Here is a 21,786-nt window from a genome sequence, read left to right as displayed (position 1 = left end):
AAAATTTATAAAATTTATGAAATTTATAAAACTTATGAAATTTATGAAATTTATGAAATTTATGAAATTTATGAAATTTATGAAATCTATGAAATTTATGAAATTTATGAAATTTATGAAATTTAAGAAATTTAAGAAATTTAAGAAATTTAAGAAATTTAAGAAATTTAAGAAATTTAAGAAATTTATGAAATTTATGAAATTTAAAAAATTCATGAAATTTATGATATTTATCATTTTTTTTTTAATTTTTGAATTTGGTTAACTTCTTAAATTTTTTGAATTTCTTAAAATTCTTAATTTTTTTTTAATTTCTTAAATTTTTAAAAAAAATTAAAAATTTTAAAATTCTTGAAATTAAAAAAAAACATATTTTTTTTAAATTCTGAAAATGTATGAAATTCTTAGAAAAACGTTTTTTTTACATTATTAAATTTATAAATATTCTTCAAATTCTTAAAATTCTGGAAATTATTGATTTTTTAAATTTCTTAAAATTCTTAAATTTCTTGAATGTCTTGAAATTCTTGAAACTCTTGAAATTCCTAGAATTCCTAAAACTGTGAATCAATTCTGTGTTCAATTTTTAAAATCCCTATGTTTCGTAAAATTCCTTAAATTGTTCAATTCTTGAAATCTTTAAATAAAATTTATGTTATTTAAATATACAACTGCTTAAAATTTCTACATCACGTAGATGTTTGAATCAAATTTAAATAATTAGTAAATTTACTTTTGCTTCTAAAAACTCTCAAATGTAATCACTTCTACTTTCTACAAAAAAATAAATTCATACAGTTTCTTTAACTTTGTGATTTGTATTTTTTTAATTAAAAATGTCATACAATATCAGATTCCGATGACGCTCAAATTCCTAGAAATTATTTTAAAAAATCCATAAAATCCCTTGAATTAAAAAAAAAATAATATCGTCAGTAGGGAGACAGCCGCCCAGACCTAATGTCACCCCCCTGCGGACGGTATTTTTATAATTCTTAAAATTGCAATAATCAGAATTTTTATTCTCACTTCTTTTTGCAGAGTTTACGCAAGGAGTTCTCCCAGGAGTCGCTCTGCGGGAACGGTTCCTGCTGTTGCTGTTCGGACGACGAACCACCGCGCAAGAAGGTGTCCGTGCGAAGTCTGTCGTTTGCAGTAGAATCCGGTGAGGTGCTTGGACTGCTCGGTCACAACGGTGCCGGCAAGACCACCACCATGAAGATCATGACGGGTGAGACGGCGCCCACGAGGGGGACGGTTCGGGTGGCCGGGCACAGTATTACCATCAACCAGGACGATGCGTTCAAGACGCTCGGCTATTGTCCGCAGCATGACGCCCTGTGGAAGAACATTACGGTGCGGGAACATCTGGAGCTGTACGCGTGCATTCGGGGCGTTACGCGGAAGGATCTGAACCGGCTGGTGACGACCTACCTGACGGGGCTGCACATCACCGAGCATGCCAACAAACAGACGCAGCACTGTTCCGGGGGAACGCGCCGTAAGCTGAGCTACGCCATGGCCATGGTCGGGGCGCCCAAGGTCGTCCTCCTTGATGAACCGTCCACCGGTATGGATCCCAAGTCGAAGCGATTCCTGTGGGACACGATACTGGCCAGCTTCCACGGCAAGCGGTGCGCCATGCTGACGACGCACTCGATGGAGGAAGCGGACGCGCTCTGTTCCCGCGTCGGCATCATGGTCAAGGGCGAGTTGAGGTGAGTATCATAACCTCATTAGACAAGGACCCTTTTTAACACTGAAATTTCTCCGTAGGTGCCTTGGTTCGACGCAGCACCTGAAGAACCTGTACGGGGCCGGGTACACGCTCGAGATCAAGCTGAAGCACGTGGAGAACGTGTACAGCGAGACGCCCGTCGGTGAGTGCGCGCCGGAGAGCAGCAGTCAGGAGCAGCTGCAGCTGCAGGATCACCAGCAGGTGGACCAACACCACGTGACGGCGGCGGCCACGTCCGCGTCGACGCCCGTCATCGCCAACTGCATCGACAACCGGTCGATGGCGCTGCGCAACTTTGTGACTGACCTGTTCCCGAGTGCCACCCTGGAGGAGAGCTTCGCCGACCGGCTGGTGTACTCGGTGCCCCAGCAGGCGGTCAGCTCGCTGGCGGAGTGCTTCTCGCGGCTCGAGAAAGGTGAGTGAAACAATTTGCTTAAGGGGTTACATACATGTAAATCGTCTAAAATTTCAGAGGTTGGTATGAGCACACATTTAAATCTTTTTGCAGGGCTTTAAAATATACATTTTCATCTATCAACAAAATAAATATGAAGACATTTGGATGTACCGTAATCTGGGGTGAATCGGGACTACAGTCTGAATAGGGACAGCAGTTTTTAGAGCACTTAAAGCTTTTAAATTTGAAAATGGATGTACACATCTTGTTGGCTAGAGTCTGTTCTAACCAAAACCAACCAGAAAAATTAAAATATTGTGCTCTAACATGGTTAAAACTGCTGTCCCAATTCGCCCCATGTGTCCCGATTGACCCCAGTTTACGGTACCATTGCCGAGATATACTGCCGCTCGAATCTAGTCCGTCCCATATGTAATTTCTTCATTTTGAACTAATGATGCAGTTTGGTTCGAAATCATGTAAGCTATAAGAAAACGTTGCTTAATCCACCATTAGGTGGTTGATGCCTTTCTCACAATTAAGTTATGGCCCATTCGATCAATTCTTCAAATATCCATTCAATTACGGGTCACATATTCGATCACGGCATCATTTCAATCCACACATTTGAGATATAGCTTCAGAAAAGTGTACAAAACACGTAATTAGTCATAACTTTTGATAGGGTTATCAGATCAGCGATGTTTCAGGCTCATTTGAAAGGTCTTTCAATTAACCAACTCAAAGCAGGTCGCATGATGGATTCGAAGATCATTATCGTCAAAACATCTGAGATCTGGAATCCAAAAAGTTCATAAACAGCACTTCAGTGCTCATAAGTTTTGATAGGGTAATCAGATCTTCTAAGTTTTAGGCTAATTTAAAAGGACTTTCAATTATCCAACTTTAGATAGGTCACATGATGGATCCGGACATCACTTACTTAAAAATATTTGAGATCCGGCATCCAGAAAGGGTATAAATAATACTAAAGTGCTTATAACTTTTGATAGGGTTATCAGATCTTCTAAGTTTTAGGCTCGAATGGAAAGGTCTTTCAAATACCTTTCTAAAAATGTATAGCATGACGGCTTTTCTTACGAAAACCACCCTTTTTACAATCTTACAAAAATCGTTTTTTTAGCATAACTTTTGAACTACTTTACTAAACATAATGGTATGAAAATATGACTAATGGGAGCTGAAGACGAATCTAAAAACACAGACCCGGACAAAATCGGTCAAGTCAGTTCCAAGAAAAGTGAGTGAGAAAAAAAAATCTACGTCCATCCACACACACAGACATTTGCTCAGAATTTGATTCTGAGTCGATATGTATACGTGAAGGTGGGTCTACGAGGCCTGTTTAAAAAGTTCATTTTTCGAGTGATTTTATAGCCTTTCCTCACTGAGGTGAGGAAGGCAAAAACCAATAAAATGCAGTACTTTGTTCTAGAAAGCCGGAGAAAATTCACTTTTTCGTGAAATTCTAACAAGTACCCTTATGGGCGGGACAAATTTGACATGAGTTTTTCTTGCCATGCTGTTTTTACATGTGGGATGGACTCGATTAGAGCGGCAGTATAGCTATTTTAAGTTAGCAGTTTCGAAAAACGGGTGCCACGATATCTCAACACTGCTTTGACCAAATCGGCTCAAAATTTTGGTGAAGACTCGTTAAACCGGTCCCGTGTGCATGACGAAGGCTGATTTTCAAAAAGTTTATTTTAAAAAAAGATAAAAATATTTTTATGTTTTTCATATAAAAAATCGCCTCTGATTTTTTTTATTTTTTAATATAGCAAAATTTCAAAATCGGACTTCGTTATGCAAACGGAATATGTCTTGAGAGTCTCCACCCCAAATTTCAGCCAATCCAAATTGGACCAATCCATCCAATCTCGAGATATCGTGGCACCCGTAAATCAACTCGGCGTTAAGAGAAAAACGTTCACAAAGTTTGACAGTTAGCTTTGCGCATGACAAAATTGTGAACTTACATCGTCTCTTACTCAGTTCAGTCACGAAATATCTTCATGAAACTTTCAGGAGTGATTGTAAATCATCTTTTTAGTGAATTTAGTAAATTTTCTGTAATATGAAATTTTGGGATTTTCTACATGTATGTAACCCTTTAATCTTGACCGAATCGTCTCAAATTCAATTGAATCACTGAGTCAACCAAAAAGCCTTTTTAAACTAGAAATCACAAAACATCTTCGACTGATTGTATTTCTTTGAAAGCTCTGGAGCGATATTCTTTTGCATGATTTGCCTTCTCTCTCTTTCGCGGGCGAAGAAAGTTCGCAAGCGAAATAGATTTTTTGATATCATTCTGTCTCTGGCAGTAACATTTTTGGTCGTACTTTTCTATGGCTCAAAAGTTTCAATTATTTGTTCTCTAAAACATCTAAAAAAAATAAATGCAATAGTTAAAAAATACGGATTTGGGAAAATTGAATTTTTGGGAGCTTTTTTAAGCCTTCTCAATCTTAAAAAATTAAATATTTGTATAATTTAAAAAAACAATGTTTAATTTATTTTCAAATTGATCAAAACTTGTGTTTTTAGCCATTTAGAAATGTTCATAAAGATTTCGAAATTTTAATATCATTTTTATTCGAAAGTTTGGAAATTTCACAAAGTTTTTTCTTTTTAGGGGAAAACGGATTAATAGTTTCAACAATTTGTCCTAAGTTCTAAATCCAAAATTATAATTGTGGACGATTTTCTCAGTTATCAAAAATTCACTTAGAAATTTTTGATGACGAAAGGTATTTAAATTTTGTACAATGTTGAAAAAAGCTTAGTTCTCGAAAAAGATTGTTTAAACCCCGAGTTTCTTTTCCTATTTCCAATTATTCATCAAGAAACGGTTCACCACCGTAAGAGATGATAAAGATCAAGGCTTTCCCCAGCTAATCAAACATCCCAAGCAGAACTTGTTTTACCGCAAAAGCTCTCTGACTTCATAAAACCTACTTGCTGAAATGCACTCAATACAGTTCAGTTGCAACCGTGACCACTGCATCACCTCCGCGATGCCGCTCCGTTATCAGTCAATATGTCTTGCGGCGTTTGTTTTACTGTGCGTGACCTCTGCTGCCAATGGGAATGAGGCTGAGGCTGCGTTAGGTCCAATCGAAACGCATCCCAACATTCAGCTGATCAACCAGGAAAATTGTGGTAAAAATGAGTACATGTTTGGATATGCCGAGGACAGAAAGCCCATCATTATGCAATATCCGTGGATGGTACAGCTGCGGCATCCGTTCCAAAACCCCGAGTACGTACCGTGCAATGGACTGCTGATCAACAAGAACTACGTCCTGACGACAAACTGCGTCGATTGGAAGTAAGTTACACGCTTGTCCCACTAATCTAGCAGAATTTAAGCAAATATCCTCCAATTCAGCGACGACGTTTCCGTAACGCTCGGAGACTACCGAACCGACCTGACCCGGGACTGTGAACCACGTGACCAGGAGCCGCACTTCTGCCTCGACCCTGTTCAAATCATCCCCGTATCGGAACACACCCAAAAGGACCAACTAGCGCTGGCCAGGCTTTCCGTTGCGGCGTACATCGGTCGCCGAAACCACATCGAGGCGGCGTGTCTTCCGACGAGTCCGGAACAGCGCGATCGCATCTACCCCAGCTACATCCTGACCGGTTGGAAGGAGTCCGGCAAAGATGCCAAGTTTCTGCAGCGAGCGATGCTCGATTTGATTCCCCGGCAGGAGTGTCAGGAAGAAATGGACCGCTATCCGTACGGCGATGCGGACGAGAAGAATGTGACGGAAGCGATCGTTTGTGTGCGGAACGTGGCGGATCCGAGCCGAAGCCCGCGATGCAACGATTATCAACCGGGGACGGTGGTGCAGGTGGTTGAGAAGACAAGCAATCGCTACATTGCGCAAGGAATTCAGACGGGGATTTCGTACTGTAGTAAGCCGGAGAGGTTCGTCAGGATTGCGCACTACATGCAGTGGATTTTGGACACTATCAAACCTTGATGTTCAGTTTAATATTATTTGGTTTGATTGTTATTCTGTATTCATTGAAAATAATAAATCGATAATCATGACCAAGGTTGAAAAAAAATCTCTTCGAGCGAATAATGATTGCCTGAAGAAAGGCCCTCTGAGTTTGCTTTGATCTCGTTGTTCCTGATTGCCACTTGATCGCTGGGTGTGGCAGAGACGAATAAAAATTTGAATGATTGGGTTTAGTCATCAACTTGCTGCGATCAAGATCCAATCTTGCCCCTTTACTGCCAGCAGTCATGGGTTGTTACAATCATCGACAGCACTCTTGACGAATGACAGCTAGTCGTGGCAATTTGAGAATAAAGACTATTCTCAGCAGTCTTATTCGTGGGGTGTAACAGGCATCGATTAATCGCAAAATTAATCATTGTCGCCAGATTTTCAACACTGATCATGACCTTCACATTCCGTCTCACAGTAAAAAAAATCATGGTAAAATTTCATCTAAAAAGGAGTACATCTTTTAAGTCAGAAAAAAGCTTTAATTTTACCTCTAATAATGTGTAAATTTACATCTGGCAGACGCTAGGAAAAACTATATGTAATCCCGAAAAAATATCAAACCGGCGATAGTTATATCTAGCTTACTAAGTCCGCGCCCCATCCCGCACGGCCATCTCGCCGCTGTGAAAACTGGACTATCAAAGCCAATGTACCTCTATGTGCTCCGTACATTGTATACTGTATTTACTGCATATACGGTACATAGAGCTACATCGGCTTTGATCATCCAGTTTTCACAGCGGCGAGATGGCCGTGCGAGTTTGGGCGCGGATTTAGTAAGCTAGATTTAACTATCGCCGGTTTGATATTTTTTTGGGATTACAGATATTTTTTCCTAGCGTCTGCCAGATGTAAATTTACACATTATTAGAGGTAAAATTAAAGCTTTTTTCTGACATAAAAGATGTACTCCTTTTTAGATGAAATTTTACCATGATTTTTTTTACTGTGCTGTTGGAATGCATTATTTTATTACGTAACGCGAAATATTAGGTCTATTCCCGTACTGCACAATTCTGCACGAAATCGGCAGCAGAGCGTTCCCGTACTTTTCTGCAACAAAAGTAACTTTTCTCTCAGGCGAAACTTCTGCAATGAGAGAGGCTGAAGTTGCAGAAAAACCGTTCCCGTACTTTTCTGCAAGCTCTCTCTTCTCTTTCGTGTTGAAAAGTAATTGTAGTGGGGCCCCATATTCTAGGATAGAAATGCATATTAAGAAGATTTAAAGATTAGAAATTTTGAAGAGGTCTTTGGATAATAGAGTACAAACTGTTTCTATTTTTTATACTTGAGTTTTTAAATTTTTTTGTTTACAAAATTTTTAAATTTTACTTTTTCTCAAATTGTAATTTATATGAATTTTTTGACTGTAGATTTTGAATTTTTTATGTTCTGAACTCTTAAATATTCAAACTTTTGATTTTTTTAATTTCGAATTCAAAATATTTGATTTTTTTTATTTTGAATTTTTGAAATTAGGTTTTTTTTAAATTTTAAACATTTTGAATTACTTGATTTTTAATTATTTGATTTTTTTAAGCTTTGAATTTGTGATTTATTATTTTTAATTTTTCTGATATAAATATTTGCATTTTAAATTTCTCAAATACCTGATTTTATTTTTTTAAGCTTCTTAAAAGTATTAGTTTTTTTTAATATTTTTATTTTATGAATTTCTTTATTTCCGAGTTTCTAAATTTATGTGTTTCCATATTTTAGAGTTTGTGATTCATTTACTTTCTAATATTTTTCAATTTTGCTGCGTCACCCTTGTTCTTCCATGTGACATCCATAATTTATTTATGTTATCCTTATATAACAAATCCTTAAAATGGTCTGCTATCAAAACATGTATTTATTAACCCTTCTATATCAAACCTTTGCTTGTCATTTTTTTTATTATTTTTTTTACCTAACGTAAAAGTTTTGAATTGTTTCATGTAAGCATATTTTAAATAACATTTTGAGTTGCATAAAAAAAGTCCCCGTTCTAGAGGTAAACATCTTTCAATTCCCTTTTTTAAATGTTTTGAAATAATAAAAAAAAAAAACTTTAATACCCAATTTGGGTAAAATGTTTAACTACAATGCGTCTCCAGAGTCAACAGTTCGATCGGAGGAGACGCATGGTATCTTTGAGATATCCAAAAAAGTGTTCACGTGGTTACTTTTTCAAATGGCCCTATGTAGATAGGAAACCCATGGGGCATTGGTTGTTTTTTTAAAGTAATCTAGAATAGGGTCCTAAAGCCCTATGTAATTTTTTTATTTACAATGGTAAAAAACACGATTATAAACCATTTGTGATATTTTTTATCATTTTAATGCAAAAAAAAAATTGACAAGACAACATTTTTTAGATGGATCAACTATAGCCCCCTTGGAACGAGCTGTCAAGTAGGGCCGCGAAGTTATTTTTTAAAATTTAATTAAAAAACTTTTTTAAATCCTTTGCGGTCGTTCAAAGGGTCATTGTACTCAGAAAAATAAGCTTTAATGTAAATATCTCAAATTTAAGCTTAATTTAAGGACCGAATTGTCGCATGCCAGAGAAAACTTGGTAGATTAATCCCAACAAGCCTCGTCTCACTGGCCAGGCCTACTGCGTTATGTTAATCGCGAAGATTAAACTTCGAAATGGGTTGAGTTCTAGTGCCAAATGCATAATATTACACAAAACATCTCTTTTTTTTCCAGCCAAAACCGAACTCGACATCGAGGAGTACTCGTTCAGCCAGACCACGCTGGAGCAAGTTTTTCTAAAATTCGCCCATTATGACGAGGAGCCGTCCAGCGTGCAGTAGTGTCCGGCGGCCGGGGCCGGTGCAAGGACCGGGGACCTCGTCGTTGCGCTGGACAGCAGAAACGTACCGGTGACGCGATTATTAAGCACGTGAGAGAGCGAGAGCGGACGAACGGACGGACGGACGAACGAGTGAGAGTGCTTTGTTTGTGTTGTAAATTATATAAAGAAGGTAAAGTAAAATAAAGTGAATCCAAAAAAAAAACTAGGCAAAATAAGACAGAAAACCAAAAAAAGTCACCCGTAAGCTAATATCTAAACGCGTAACGTAAGATTTAATTGCAAACAAATGTAAAATTATTTAATAATTAAATTTAAAGCATCTTACAAAGAGAAAGAGAAGCATGCAAAGTAAAGTGCGCCATAGAAGAGAAAGAGAAGGAAACCCAACCCAAAGCTAAAGTAATTAATCCTAATAACTTACTATTAATTATAGACATGAGAATAATGAAAAAGTGAAATTACAATAAGACAAAAAAAACAACCACACAAGAATACAGAAGCCACTCAAAGAAAAGCAGAACCAGTGACAAAATACTCACACAAACAAACAGGAACTACGTAAAAACGAAGCCCAAAATTCCAAAGATACGAAATTATAACAAATTTAGCGCAAAAAAGGAACCCATGATTACACCAACAAAAAAACAAGTTTGGCAAAGGATAAAAACAAAAAACAAAAAATTATGAAAATTTGATTTACATCTGTGATTTATTACGATCAGCGAATAAAAAAAAAGATTGCTAAAAATGTGGTAATTTAGATACCCAAAAACCGATAGTTAATACTGAGAATGGGAGGCAGAAAGACCGGGGGAAAAAAACTTGATACAACTTACAAGAAGAAGGTAAAAGAAGGCAAAAATTGTTCAAAATAAAATTGTGAAATAAAAATCAAAAAAACTTGTTTGTGTTTGGTTTGTAATACAAGAAAGAAACGTTCAATTGTTGTTCACTCCTCATCCTAAAATCACCTATCAGACACAATGTCACTCACAGTATCATTCACAGTTTATTTTTTCGAGAACATTAAGCCTGTCAAATTACATCATAACATTTTAAAACATTTTCGAAAAAAAAAAGATTGTAGAGAAAAGTTTGCATAACAAAATTATCAGTTATGGTTCAATAAATGCAAAATTATGCCCAATTTCGTAAAATTAAAGGGACTTTCTCAAAAATTTCTGGATTTGATTTCATGATCGCCTACTGTTTTTTGTGATTCTAATGCAATAATGTCATAAATTTGAGAAAATTTTGATATATTTTTTCATATTTTAACATACAATCATCTACACTACAAATAATTGATTAGGCGGTGTTCGGATCGATAAATTCAATTCAATATTTCGATGCTTCGGTGCTCTCTTGTACTAAGCTTGCTGGTTTTCCTATCTAGTTAGCATAAGAGAGAACAGAGACATCGATTTGATAAGTTTTAGCAAATATCGATCCGATAACTTAAAATTGGATTTTTTTTTATGAGGAAGAAGGTTTGAATTACGAACACAATCACAACTGTGTGGAAAACTTTTTTTTTGTTAGAAAGCTTGATATGGTTTTGATTTCTTACCAGATTTTTAATATGTTCAAATTATTGAATTTTGCATGGAAAAAAATCTAAAAGGGGCCGTCAATTTTTTTTTCAAAAATGGTATGTTATTTGTGAGTGACGCCTGTTTAATACTTTTCCTAATTTTATTTTTCTTTGTCAGTTAATCAAATTTCGATTTGTTTGAAGCTTGAGCCTATAAGCTGTATATATTGTTTTGAAAAGTTACGTTTTTAGACCAACAAAAAATCGAACAAAAATTTGAAAACTTTTTTTCAAACATAATTACGCTTTGCTCGCAGTCCCCTTATCTGTGCAAAAGTATCAAATAAAAGAGATGCTCATAGTACGGGGAGATGCAAGCCGCCATTAAGTTAGTAATTTTTCCATGGTGCACCGCATATAAAAACGATCTTTTATGCAATGCACCGTCTATGTCGGTTTATATCGGGCGGATAGTCGGTATGTGTCGGGTGGATTAAACGACTTTGCGGGATTCAAAAACGAAATCTCAATGCAGTCCAGACTCGATTAAACGAAGCCTAGGAAAAAAATCACTTCGGTTCTGAAATCCCGAAAATCTCTGGACGTAATATTTGAACAAACACATTAAACAATGCTAAAATGATTTAGAATTTTTAGATCAAAGATGGCGGCCAAAATGGTGGTGACGAAATATTTAAAAAATCATTTGGTAATTTAATTGGAAATCAACTGTTCAAATTTGGTTTACATTTTCAGAATTCGAATTTTATTGACTGGTTACCTTGCAACATCAATTTATGTTGCGCGACATTTTTTGGAAGTGTTGGCAAAAATTATGAAAATTGACCAGATTTCGGCTTTAGTGGTACCTTAAATTTGATGTTAAAGTAAGAAAAAAAAATATGAATCCCATACAAACCTTCGGATAATCGAAACATCGGAAAATTGAGGGTTCGTATAATCGTGTTTGGATTGTATTTGTTCTGTATTTCAATAGGGCCCTAAAAAGCCCCAGGCTATTTTTCAAATAGCCATTTTTTTTATTTTTTTTCGCCATTAATAGCATTGAAACCTATTGTGGATCACTTTTTTTATTCATGCAGTTTCGGAAACTTAAAAAAATCAGCTGTTTTTTAAGCACAAATTTTAGGACAGTTCACGGTGGGTAAGAAGGGGATTATTATGCAACTTGCATGCACCTCGGAAATTCCTTCGGGAGGTTGTTGGGGGGACTATTCTGAGTCAGAAAAATCGATTCCCAAAATATTCTGTCGGTGAAAACTGGTTTTATCTCGATTTGAAGTTAAAAAACCTAATATATCACCGGAAACCTCAAAAATACGTCTAAAATCACGGTCAAACTCTGGACAAAGATGCACATTTTCATCAAGATATCAATTCTTAGTTCCCAAAATATATTCCTGACATAGTACACCTTAAATCGATCCATTACTTGAGTCCCAGCGTCATCAGGAGGTGTAAAATAGTGTTATTTCTAAAAAAATATTTTCAATTTGCTCTGGTAAATAAACTGTCATGTCTGAATTCAAAAACTAATGTTGTAGCATTGTTGCAAACAAAATGAAGAACAAGTTTGCAGAAAAAAGAATAAAATTTTATCCATTTTCAGTAAAGTTATGTCTATTTTAGTGGGAAAATTGCTGCCAATTTTCAAAATTCGATATTTAACTCATTTCAGTTATTAACAGCTACTACGATCATACTCAGTAGGATGTAACAGAAATTACATTTTGGTACTCATTCTGGGGCTTGTTACGGAGGGCATACTGAGCTGAAATCCCAAATATGAGCTGAATTGAACTCAACAGGAGCATGCTTTTTGCACTTGAATTTTTAATAAGCTTTAACCCGTAATTTTTTTTTTTCAAAGATGTAGATTTTTAGTCATTTTGGCCACTGAAGCGTTTATTTTCAACATCATTGGCATGTAGGACAGATCCTTGTGCATGTTTTGGTAAACTATGTGTACTATGTCAGGAATATATTTTGGGAACTAAGAATTGATATCTTGATGAAAATGTGCATCTTTGTTCAGAGTTAGACCGTGATTTTAGACGTATTTTTGAGGTTTTCTGTGATATATTAGGTTTTTTAACTTCAAATCGAGATAAAACCAGTTTTCACCGACAGAATATTTTGGGAATCGATTTTTCTGACTCAGAATAGTCCCCCCTACAACCTCCAGAAGAAATTTCCGAGGTGCATGCCAGTTGCATAATAATCCCCTTCTTACCCACCGTGAGTTAATCACAAAAAATCGCAGTTTCAATTTTCGATGCGGAAGGTTTCTTTCAAATAAACAACACATTCTTATTTGTTTTATTATTATTTTATTTCATTATTATAATTATAGCATTTTACTTTAATATCATATTGATTCATGCTGAAAATGACGCTTGTGGATTCAAAATTGTTGTTTTTACTGTTCTTTCTTTTTTTACGCGTATGTTTTTTTTTATCATTCCCCTTGTAATTTTGTTGTTCTGCCAAAGGGGGGAAGATGTATGTTTGTGGTTCGGTATGTATGCGTTTTTTTCCGTGTATGTGTGATTGTAGTCTGTCTGTTTTTTTTTATTTCTTGGAGTACGTTATCATGCTTTCTAATCATGTTTTGCAAACTGTAGTTTCGTTTTGTGAGTTTCTGTCTAAAGGCTTCTATTGCGTTGCATTGTGTGGGCGCGTATGTTTTTTTTGTTTTGTTTGTTTTAGTACGTGTTCTGTTTTTCTGAGATTTCAAATCGCAATGACTTCCGTGTGGGGGTTGTTATGCTTGCTGCTTAAAATGTTTTGCTAGACTTCTTTTTTTTTCTCTTTGTGTGTGTGCTTGATTTTAGCGCGGACAGATTTGCTTTATTCGTGTTTGTTTTTTTTTTGTATTGGTGGCGGCATAATTTGCGTTTGCTCTAATATTTCTTATTCACTTTTTTCATTCAATTTCTTCTTGTCAATAGTAAAATTTCGCTTTCGTTACGCGTTTACGTTTAAATGGCCATCGTAATTTGTCGGTACACTTTTGTTTCATTACATATTTTGTTTGTTTGTTTATATACGACGATGAGATATTTTTGTTTTGCTTTTTTTTTGTAATGCGTTTTTACTTGTTTGGGGGGAAACGTGAGGTGCTTAATAAGTTTACTTGTTTTGTTGTTGTCTAAAATGTATTCGCTTCGGTTATTCTCTTCCCTCGCTTTTTTTATAAGGTGCGTAAACGTATAAAAATATATGTTTACAAATGTTGTTTAATTCACGCATTGCTTTATTCGGTAGTTTTTCAAGGGAAGGGGAATCGGTGTCTTTTTGTCTTCTCTGCTATTTTTCTTCAGTTTCCTCTCCTAGTGGTGTATGTGTTTTTTGTATAAAGGAATTTAAACACTAAATATTACAAAAGAACGGGTTTGTGTTATGCAAACAAGGGAAGGGGCGCGAAAATAAAATGTACAACAGTGTTTGTGAGTTACAACTAAGTGTAGAGTATACTTAAACATTGACCTTCCTCCAAACATCTCGCTCATCTTCCTCAGACTGCTTGCTGCAGGTTGGGGATTCGCTCATCTCGTCCACTTATCTGTTGACTTGTTAATTAATGTAATTAATTAAAGACAGAAAGTTTGAAGTGATTCTTTATATAATGCACGTGCGCACGTGAGGGTTAAAACTTGTCGCTCAAAAGGTGCTAAATTTATACAGTTTTCCGTGCCGTTTTAAAATCATCGAAAGAAAAGAGCAAAAAAATAAATCTTACAACCAAGTAAAGTTCTGCTAATCCTCTAAACGAAATGTTTAATGAATATATTCTATACACATTTATCCAAACTAAAAAAAAAGGAAAGGACACTTAATCAAAAACCAAAGAGGCTTGTTGCTATTACTTCTTACCACCGAACAAAATCATCGTAGCATGCGACGACGCGAGCTGCGCGCGCGCCTATTTTGAAATCGAATTCTCAAATGGTTCACGTGCTTACTTGGATGGCGAACAGCACTTGAAAGGACGTTTTCGACGCGCGCGCGCGCTTTTCGTCTACACTGAAAAAATATTACATCTGGAATTCACCAACTTTCACCGTCGAATGATTTTTTTTCTCTCTTTTTTTTGGCTAAACGATTTGAGCTTGTTTTTTCTTCACACACTTTTGTCAGCTGATAACGAACCGAATTGGATATTGCACGAAAGTGTTTTTTTTATAGTTTCGATTTTCTCTAAACGTTTGATGGAGTTAAGCATTTTTTTCGAATGAAACAAGCTTCTTTTTTTCTAGTTATTCGGTTCCGTAGGCCAGTTTAAAAAGGTTCCTTTACAAGACGAAACGATCGCGCTCTAGTTGCTGCTTCCGCTAACCTTATTAAATTCTAACCTTTAAAATGCTTGTTAGACTGAGTGTGTTTGTGTGTGTGGTGCTATTAATCGTGTCTATCTAAATGTATAGTTTTTCTTTTAGTCTATCCGTCGCTTATTGGCTGTTTAGCCGATTGACCTTTGGGACGGCGCCCACGATGCGGACCCGCTTGCAGTTGGGATTGTGTCCGGTGACGTACTGACCAGCCCCCGCTCCCCCACCCCCACCATGATGCCCATGCCCATGGTGGTGGTGATGATGAACCCCTCCCCCTCCATGCGGCTGCGAACACCCCCCAACCGAATCGCTAAATTCCGCCGGCGGTGGCAGCACCGCTGCCGCCCCTCCATCCCCCTCGTCCGAATCCGCCTCGATCGGCGGTGGCAACGTGGCCAGCGTGACCGCGTGCCGCTGCTGAATGTTCTGCGCGGCAGCCGCCTTCGCCCGCTGGGCCGCAATCGTGGCCGCCTGCTTCCGCGTCAACGAGTTGTGCCGCTGGAAGCCCGTCGCCGGCGGACTCGGACTCTGGTCGCCATCGTCCTCGTCACTGCGAACCTCCGGCAGCTGGACCGGCACCTTCGCCGGCGTAATCATCACCGCCATCTTTTTCTGCTCCAGCAGGGCCATCGGTTTGGGCACCTCGTTGCACGTGACCGTCACCTCCTGGTCGCTGCTCACGCCCGAAGAGCTGTTGTCGCCGGCGTCGTCCTGGCGGTCGCGGTCGGCGTTTTCCTGTTGTTGTTGCTGCTGCTGCTGGGCGTTTTGCTGTCGCAGGAAGTCGTTGGGGTAGGACTTGGACGACTTGAGCTTGGTGCGGATCTTCTGGATCTCCTCGACGGAGAAGGAGTGCGGGATCGAGCTGGAGCCGGAACTGCTACCGCTGGAAAAGAAGAAGAATAAGATGTTTTAATTTAGTGAAAATCCATTCAAGATTCACTCATTTTGCAAATTAGTGTTGAGTGTTTTTAATAAAATTAAATTTAAATTTCGTGACATTTTTAAAACACAAACCAAAATACCTAGTGTTGTGCAAAAACTGTTAAGTGCGCGATTTGACACCCATATTGCAAATATTAAAAACATGAAAACTTTCTAAAAATACGGTATATTTTACTAATTTTAAGTTTTACACTAAACTTTTTTCTTTAAAGTTAATGAGGATCAATTTAAGATTTATCTTCATTTGACACGCATTATGCAATTTATAAAAATTACAGTATTTTTATTATATATGGTATTTTATGAAAATTTGTGTGTTTCAAGCCAATAATTGTAATGTTGTGAAAATCAGTTTAAATATCGGTATCGTTTGACTCGCGCATAATTTACGAAAATTTGAGTATTTTTCAACGGGCTAGAACTAAAAAAAAAAGTTTATGAGACCCTTTTTTTTAAAAAAAAAATCTCCAGAAGACACGTCGCGCTTTGTAAATAGTTATTAGAAAGTTTTGAGTTACTCAAATTACTACTACTAGTAAAAAGTGAGAAAACAAGTCCCCAGTGTTTTTATCACCGAAGCCCCCAACAACATCATTCATAACCATTCATTGTTATTATTTTTTATTGTTGAATTTTACTTTAACTATGAACATTTTTTAACCAATTTTCCACAACACAACACAACACAACAGAACTATGTGAATTTCTTTACCACTTTTGAAAAGTTCTAAATGTTTTAGTGTTGTTTTATATTGCTAGAACTTTCAAACATTTTGGTTATTTGCTCACCTGGATATTTTTGCCAGGCCTCTGTAAAATTTTATTATTATTTTTTCAATTGTTGAACAACATTTGTAAGCCGTCAGCCAATGTTTGATGATTTTATTCAGCATTTGAAAATGTGTAATATTTAATTGAAACCATGCAATAATATTAACATTTTGTAATAAGCTAACAATAAGAAAACAATAACAAAATCAGTCATATATCTCACCAATACCAAATTGAGTTATAGGGAACTTTTTTCTGTTTTTGGTTTTCTTGTAAAAAAAGTCCACCAATCCAAGAAAATGTTCACGCAAGAAGACCCATCCTGCATTTTTTTTAAACCGAAAGCAATAATCAAGACAATTATTAATACAAACTTTCCAAAAGCATACAGAACAGCATGTGTGAGATCCCTGTTGAATAAGTTTCTGGTGAAATGATTGTTAATTTAAAATTGATAAATATTTTTTCAAACTTTGAAGTTTTTTATCTCAATTTGCAGAAAATGCATTTGTGACAATTTTGCGAACAAGGGCAGTTAAGGGGGTATTAGACTGTGACGAACAAACTCGCTCGCATTTTGCCTGCATTTGTATGCAGAAACGTCAGACTCATACATTTTGCTTTGTTTGAAAGTTTGGACTTAGAACAATGGTCAATATGGAGACTTTTATGTTAAAATTGTCTTAAAAATTGACTCTCGTGTTCGGTTTTAGAAAATTTTGATGTTTAGAGCACTTATGAAAAAAAAAAAAACATTTTCAGTAAATGATTTTTGTATTTTTTTAGGTAAGCTGCTACATCCTGCATTTTTCGTAAGTCTTTTTGAAACATCTTAGGCTATTTTCACAAAAAATTAAACGAAAAAAAATCGAGGGCTCACCTTCAAATTTGACTTTTACATTTAAAAATAAAAAAAAAAAAACTCATGAAAGTGGGGTGTTATTTTCTTTCAGTGTATTTTTTTTCGGAAAGCCCGTCAAATTTTCCTACAAGTTTGTCTTTGACCACTTTTTGATACGATGCAACGGCATCGAGATACAGCAATATTTAAATTACGAAATACAAAAATATTCAAAACACTTACGCCCTTCTCAATTGTCATTATCGACTGTAACTGGCTCCATATACACAAAAATGGCTTATATATGCCTAGGATAACATGTCTACAAAGTTTCATTGAAATCGGAGAAGGTCGAGAAAAAAGTATCTAAAAAATTCCTGTTTTGGGCTTTTTTTTATTTTTTTTCCTGGTTCATTTAGTACTTTATTTTGCTTTTTTTACTTTCTGATATTTTTTTTTATTATAGACATTTTACCACTTTCATGGCATTCATATCTTACTTTCTGATAGTGCTTGGTTTATTCTATTTAATTTTAATTATTTTTTTTATTTTTTGCTTGAATTTCACATTTTTTGTTATAGAGCGATACAAATGTCATTTAAATTATTGAAAAATGCGTTGAGGCATAGTCTGGGACATTACAAAAAATACTGCATACCTGCACAAACACAAAATCAAATTTGACACCCTTCTTTTGAAATTGTGAAGCAAAAAGTATCACAAATCGCTTTTTACATTATTACAGTTATGGTACTACCAACAATTTGCAAAATATCAATGAAATTATTAAAAAAACTCATTTTTTTGTCTTTTTCCGGTCTGTGCTCCTAAAAATCAAAATCTGTAAAAAGTTTTAAGTTGATTAAAAATACAAATGTAAACCTAATAAAATGTTACTTTAAATTTCCCAATTAATTGTACAATTTTGAAATAAAAAATGTTATTTTTTAAATTCAATTAAAAATTTGATTTGCAGCAAGAAATATATTTTTGCCCTTGATTTTTTGGGCCATTTTTTGAAGGCGTCTGCAATGGCCTAATATCAGTGACATCGAGATCAAAAGTGCTCTTATTTGGCCCCAAATTTTGCCTAGGAGTACCTTGCCAAACACAATTGCTTGTGTCCTTTCCATAAGGTACAATGTGTATCCAGCGAAATGTACGGGAAATTCATTTCGATGGAGAAGCGTGGTACTTTTGGATCGATTTTTATACGGGAATCAGATTATTTTTTTTGTTACAAAAAATTATAACTCAGACTCCTGTTAATGGATATTCACCTTTTTTTTTGTTAATGGATATTCACCATTTTTAGATATGTTACTGCAACCCGCTAAGATCACCATCTCCATGCGAATGCGAATTCACCATTTTTGGATATGTTACGTAAAACATTCTGAAAAATCATAAACAAATATTTTCTGCTGTGATTGAACGTCAAAGTTCTGATATCGCAACATTAGAAGCACGATGTCATTAAATTCTGATTTGCTATGCTATGTTCAGATAGGCTTTTATAAAGCTTCTTAGAATATATCCTCAACATTGTTCACCTTGACATTTTTTTTTAATTCAATTTATTTATCTATTCACAGAAAAAAACCAAATGTTTGACAAATTCTTCAATAATATGAAAAAAATCTCAAATTAAACTCACCTTGTGTTGCTGTTTCCGCTCGTCTCAGCCGCCATCCCCGGATTCACCGTTGCCCCTTTCCCACCCACGCTATTCGCCATCGTCCCCGTCGCTCCATCCGCCCCGTTAACCTTCTTCAGGTTCGCCCGCACCATCCGCACCGAGTTGTCCTCTTCGGTGTCCGACTCATCGCTCAAGCTGTAGTCCGGATCCGGAAGGGGTGGCGCCCCGGGTGGATTTTTGTACTGCTGCTGGGGTTGTGCAGCCTGTTGCATGACCGCGGGCCGACCCGGTTGGGCGTACGGATTGCTGCCACCACCTCCGGAATTGTTGTTGGTGGAGTTGGTGATGGTCGCTGTCGCGGCTCCGCCGCCGATTGTGACCGTTGTGACGTTGATGGCGCTGCCACCGGTCGTCGTGCTCGACGCGGTCGACCGGATTGAGGACGATTTGCGGACCTGTTTGAACGGGGGTTTTTGGATTAGTGTGGGGTTTCGGAAGGGGGTATTCGGGGCTTACCTCTGTGGTGGTACTGCTGTTGCCGCTGTTGCTGCTGTTTCCACTACTGCTGCTGCTCGTTGCGGATGTGACACTCGTCGTTCGGTAGCCCACGTTCCGGATGTCCTGGGGGGACGCGTACAGTTTGGCGTTCGAGGCCGGCTTGAAGCTGGACATGACTTCGGAGTCGAGCATTTTGGACTGCTGCTGTTTGGCCTTGGCCTGGATGTGCTTCTGAAGCGCGGTGAGACATTCGTACTCGGACCCGCGGGAGATTTCCACCTTGACGACCTGGCCGACGGGGGGTGGCGGTGGCGGATGGTTCGGCGGGGGAAGGTTCAGTCTTTGCAGCGACATATGAAGGCTGTACATGTCGTCTTGAGATCGGTGGCCCTTGTGGCCGACGGTGTTGAACCAGCTGGCCGACGGCGTCAACGTTCCGGCGCTGCTGTTGAGCTCCGAGGCCATCGATCCGGCCGAGATCCCCGCGAGATCCGGCGTGCTGTGGAAGATGCGCTTCAGATCGGATCCGACCTGCGGAATCGGAATGGGTCGACCCTTGAGCGTGCCAATCTTGGACGACTTTTTGCGCTTCATTTCGGCCACGCTCGCGTACACAATTGGTCCCTTCTGGGGGGAGGTCGGCGGCGTCGCCGCACCACTATCGAACCCACTCTGGAACCGCGAGCTGGACATCAGCATCGAACATCGATTCGCGTCCACGCCCTGCTGCCGCTGGAACAGCTCCTCCAACTCGGCGGCCGTTATTCGACTAGACGTTGGCCGTGACTTGATGCTCGCCGTCCGCGGTTGCACCGGCGTCCCCGGACCGCCCTGCGTCGGAGTGCTGATCGCCGACTGCGACTGTTGCTGCAGCAACAACTGCTGATGCAGTGATTCCACCGACGTTGACTTGCCATGGCCCGATCCCATCCCCTCATCATCGTCCTTCTCGCCGCCACCCTCCAACCCGGCGACCATCGATTTGGCACGTGCTCGTCCTACGCTAAGGGTTGTCTTTGGATCTCGCCGCGGTGGCATCGGTGCCGGCATCTTGCAGCCCGCCAAACTCGCCGGCCCCCCGTTCATCCGCCGGGGCAGCGTCGAACACTGGCGAGCTGCCGCGGCCGAGCAGGAAACGGGCGTGCTCATGCCGGATCCGCTCGAGTGCTGACTGCCGGTGTCCGCCTGCTGGTGAGTGCTGGACATGGCCGTGGCCGCGTCCAGCATCGAGTTGACCAGATTGTGCGGCAGCGTGACCACCGTCATCGACACGAGCGAGCCCGAGTTGCGGATCAGGTCGACCACGTGCTCGTGCGAGGCACACGTGACGTCTTCGTTGTTGATCTGGGGGTTAGAAAGAAAAAACCATTGAAACAATTGTTACAAAACTAATGCGAAATTCGCATTTTTTTTTTTAAACAATGTGTTTTTTTTTTGTTGAATGAAACTTTGTCCATACTATTTTTTGAGCTGGTCATACAATATGGTCATTATAATATTCGAAAATCTGTAACTTGGGTACCTATCTATAGAATCAGCATATTTGTAAGTTATGATCAGGGCTTTCAGAAAAAAAAAACAACTATATTATTGGTTTGCTATTTTAGGGGACTGAACGGATTCTCTTGCGTTATTAAGAAATAAAACATAGTTTTAAAAGAAAGTTCTTTGTCAATATCAAAAATAATGTATTGAACAAATTAAAAAAAATTCAAATGTCAAAAATTAAAAGAACCTTAAAATAAAAAAATAAACTATCAAAAATTTAAGAAATTTTAATTTCAAAAATTTCAAGCGTTCAGAAATATTAAAAAAAATAATAAAAATACAAATACAGTACTTGTTCGGTAACTGGGCTGAGAACGTAGCCCAGTCACCGAATGCTGCTCGCTAACTGGGCTGAACAAAAAATAACAAAGGAAACACCGATGCATAATATTTTCCTGATGAAATATAAAAATAAAAGTTAATCAAATTTATTTGCAATGCTTACTTTTCATACATCTTTAATTGTGACTTGAAATTAAATAAAAGTTTGAAAAAAGTTATTTTATTTATTGAACATGATTTTTGCAACCCCTCGGTAATTTCGGTTTGTTTTGGTTTTTTGACGTTTGTCTGATTTTTAACTGGGCTACGGCCCAGTTATCGAGCGCCCAGTTAAAAAGCAGCCTAGTTAAACAACGTCAAGTTACCGAACAACTACTGTATT

The 21,786-nt window shown here is 37.9% G+C and overlaps 3 protein-coding genes across 4 annotated transcripts in view; 2 read left to right on the top strand and 1 right to left on the bottom strand.

Moving 5' to 3' along the window:
- Positions 1-9,517, top strand: part of LOC120426611 (cholesterol transporter ABCA5-like) — a 35,207-nt gene extending 25,690 nt beyond the window's left edge. Inside the window, exons 10-12 of the mRNA XM_039591405.2 lie at positions 1,042-1,718; positions 1,777-2,153; positions 8,885-9,517. Coding sequence (XP_039447339.1) covers positions 1,042-1,718; positions 1,777-2,153; positions 8,885-8,991 — 1,161 coding nt within the window. The 3' untranslated portion in view covers positions 8,992-9,517. The remainder of the gene's footprint in view (positions 1-1,041; positions 1,719-1,776; positions 2,154-8,884) is intronic.
- On the top strand, positions 5,019-6,172 carry LOC120426612 (chymotrypsin-like elastase family member 2A). The gene is made up of 2 exons (XM_039591406.2): positions 5,019-5,490; positions 5,551-6,172. Exons 1-2 carry the CDS (start codon positions 5,126-5,128, stop codon positions 6,149-6,151), a joined length of 966 nt encoding a protein of 321 aa, XP_039447340.1. The 5' UTR covers positions 5,019-5,125; the 3' UTR covers positions 6,152-6,172.
- Positions 9,518-13,331: 3,814 nt separating the features above from the next.
- The window catches only part of LOC120426621 (SH3 and multiple ankyrin repeat domains protein 2-like), a 55,871-nt gene continuing 47,416 nt past the window's right edge, over positions 13,332-21,786 (bottom strand). For both annotated transcript variants that reach the window (XM_039591414.2, XM_039591413.2), the window contains exons 5-7: positions 19,593-20,918; positions 19,095-19,531; positions 13,332-15,765 (exon numbers count right to left, since the gene is read on the bottom strand). In XM_039591414.2, the coding sequence (XP_039447348.1) occupies positions 15,000-15,765; positions 19,095-19,531; positions 19,593-20,918 (2,529 nt within the window). In that variant the 3' untranslated portion in view covers positions 13,332-14,999. The remainder of the gene's footprint in view (positions 15,766-19,094; positions 19,532-19,592; positions 20,919-21,786) is intronic.

The sequence above is a fragment of the Culex pipiens genome, chromosome 2 (genome assembly GCF_016801865.2).
Source record: "Culex pipiens pallens isolate TS chromosome 2, TS_CPP_V2, whole genome shotgun sequence".
NCBI lineage: Eukaryota > Metazoa > Arthropoda > Insecta > Diptera > Culicidae > Culex > Culex pipiens.
The sequence above is the reverse complement of the archived record's forward strand: the minus strand, read 5'-3'. Positions and strand labels throughout refer to the sequence as shown.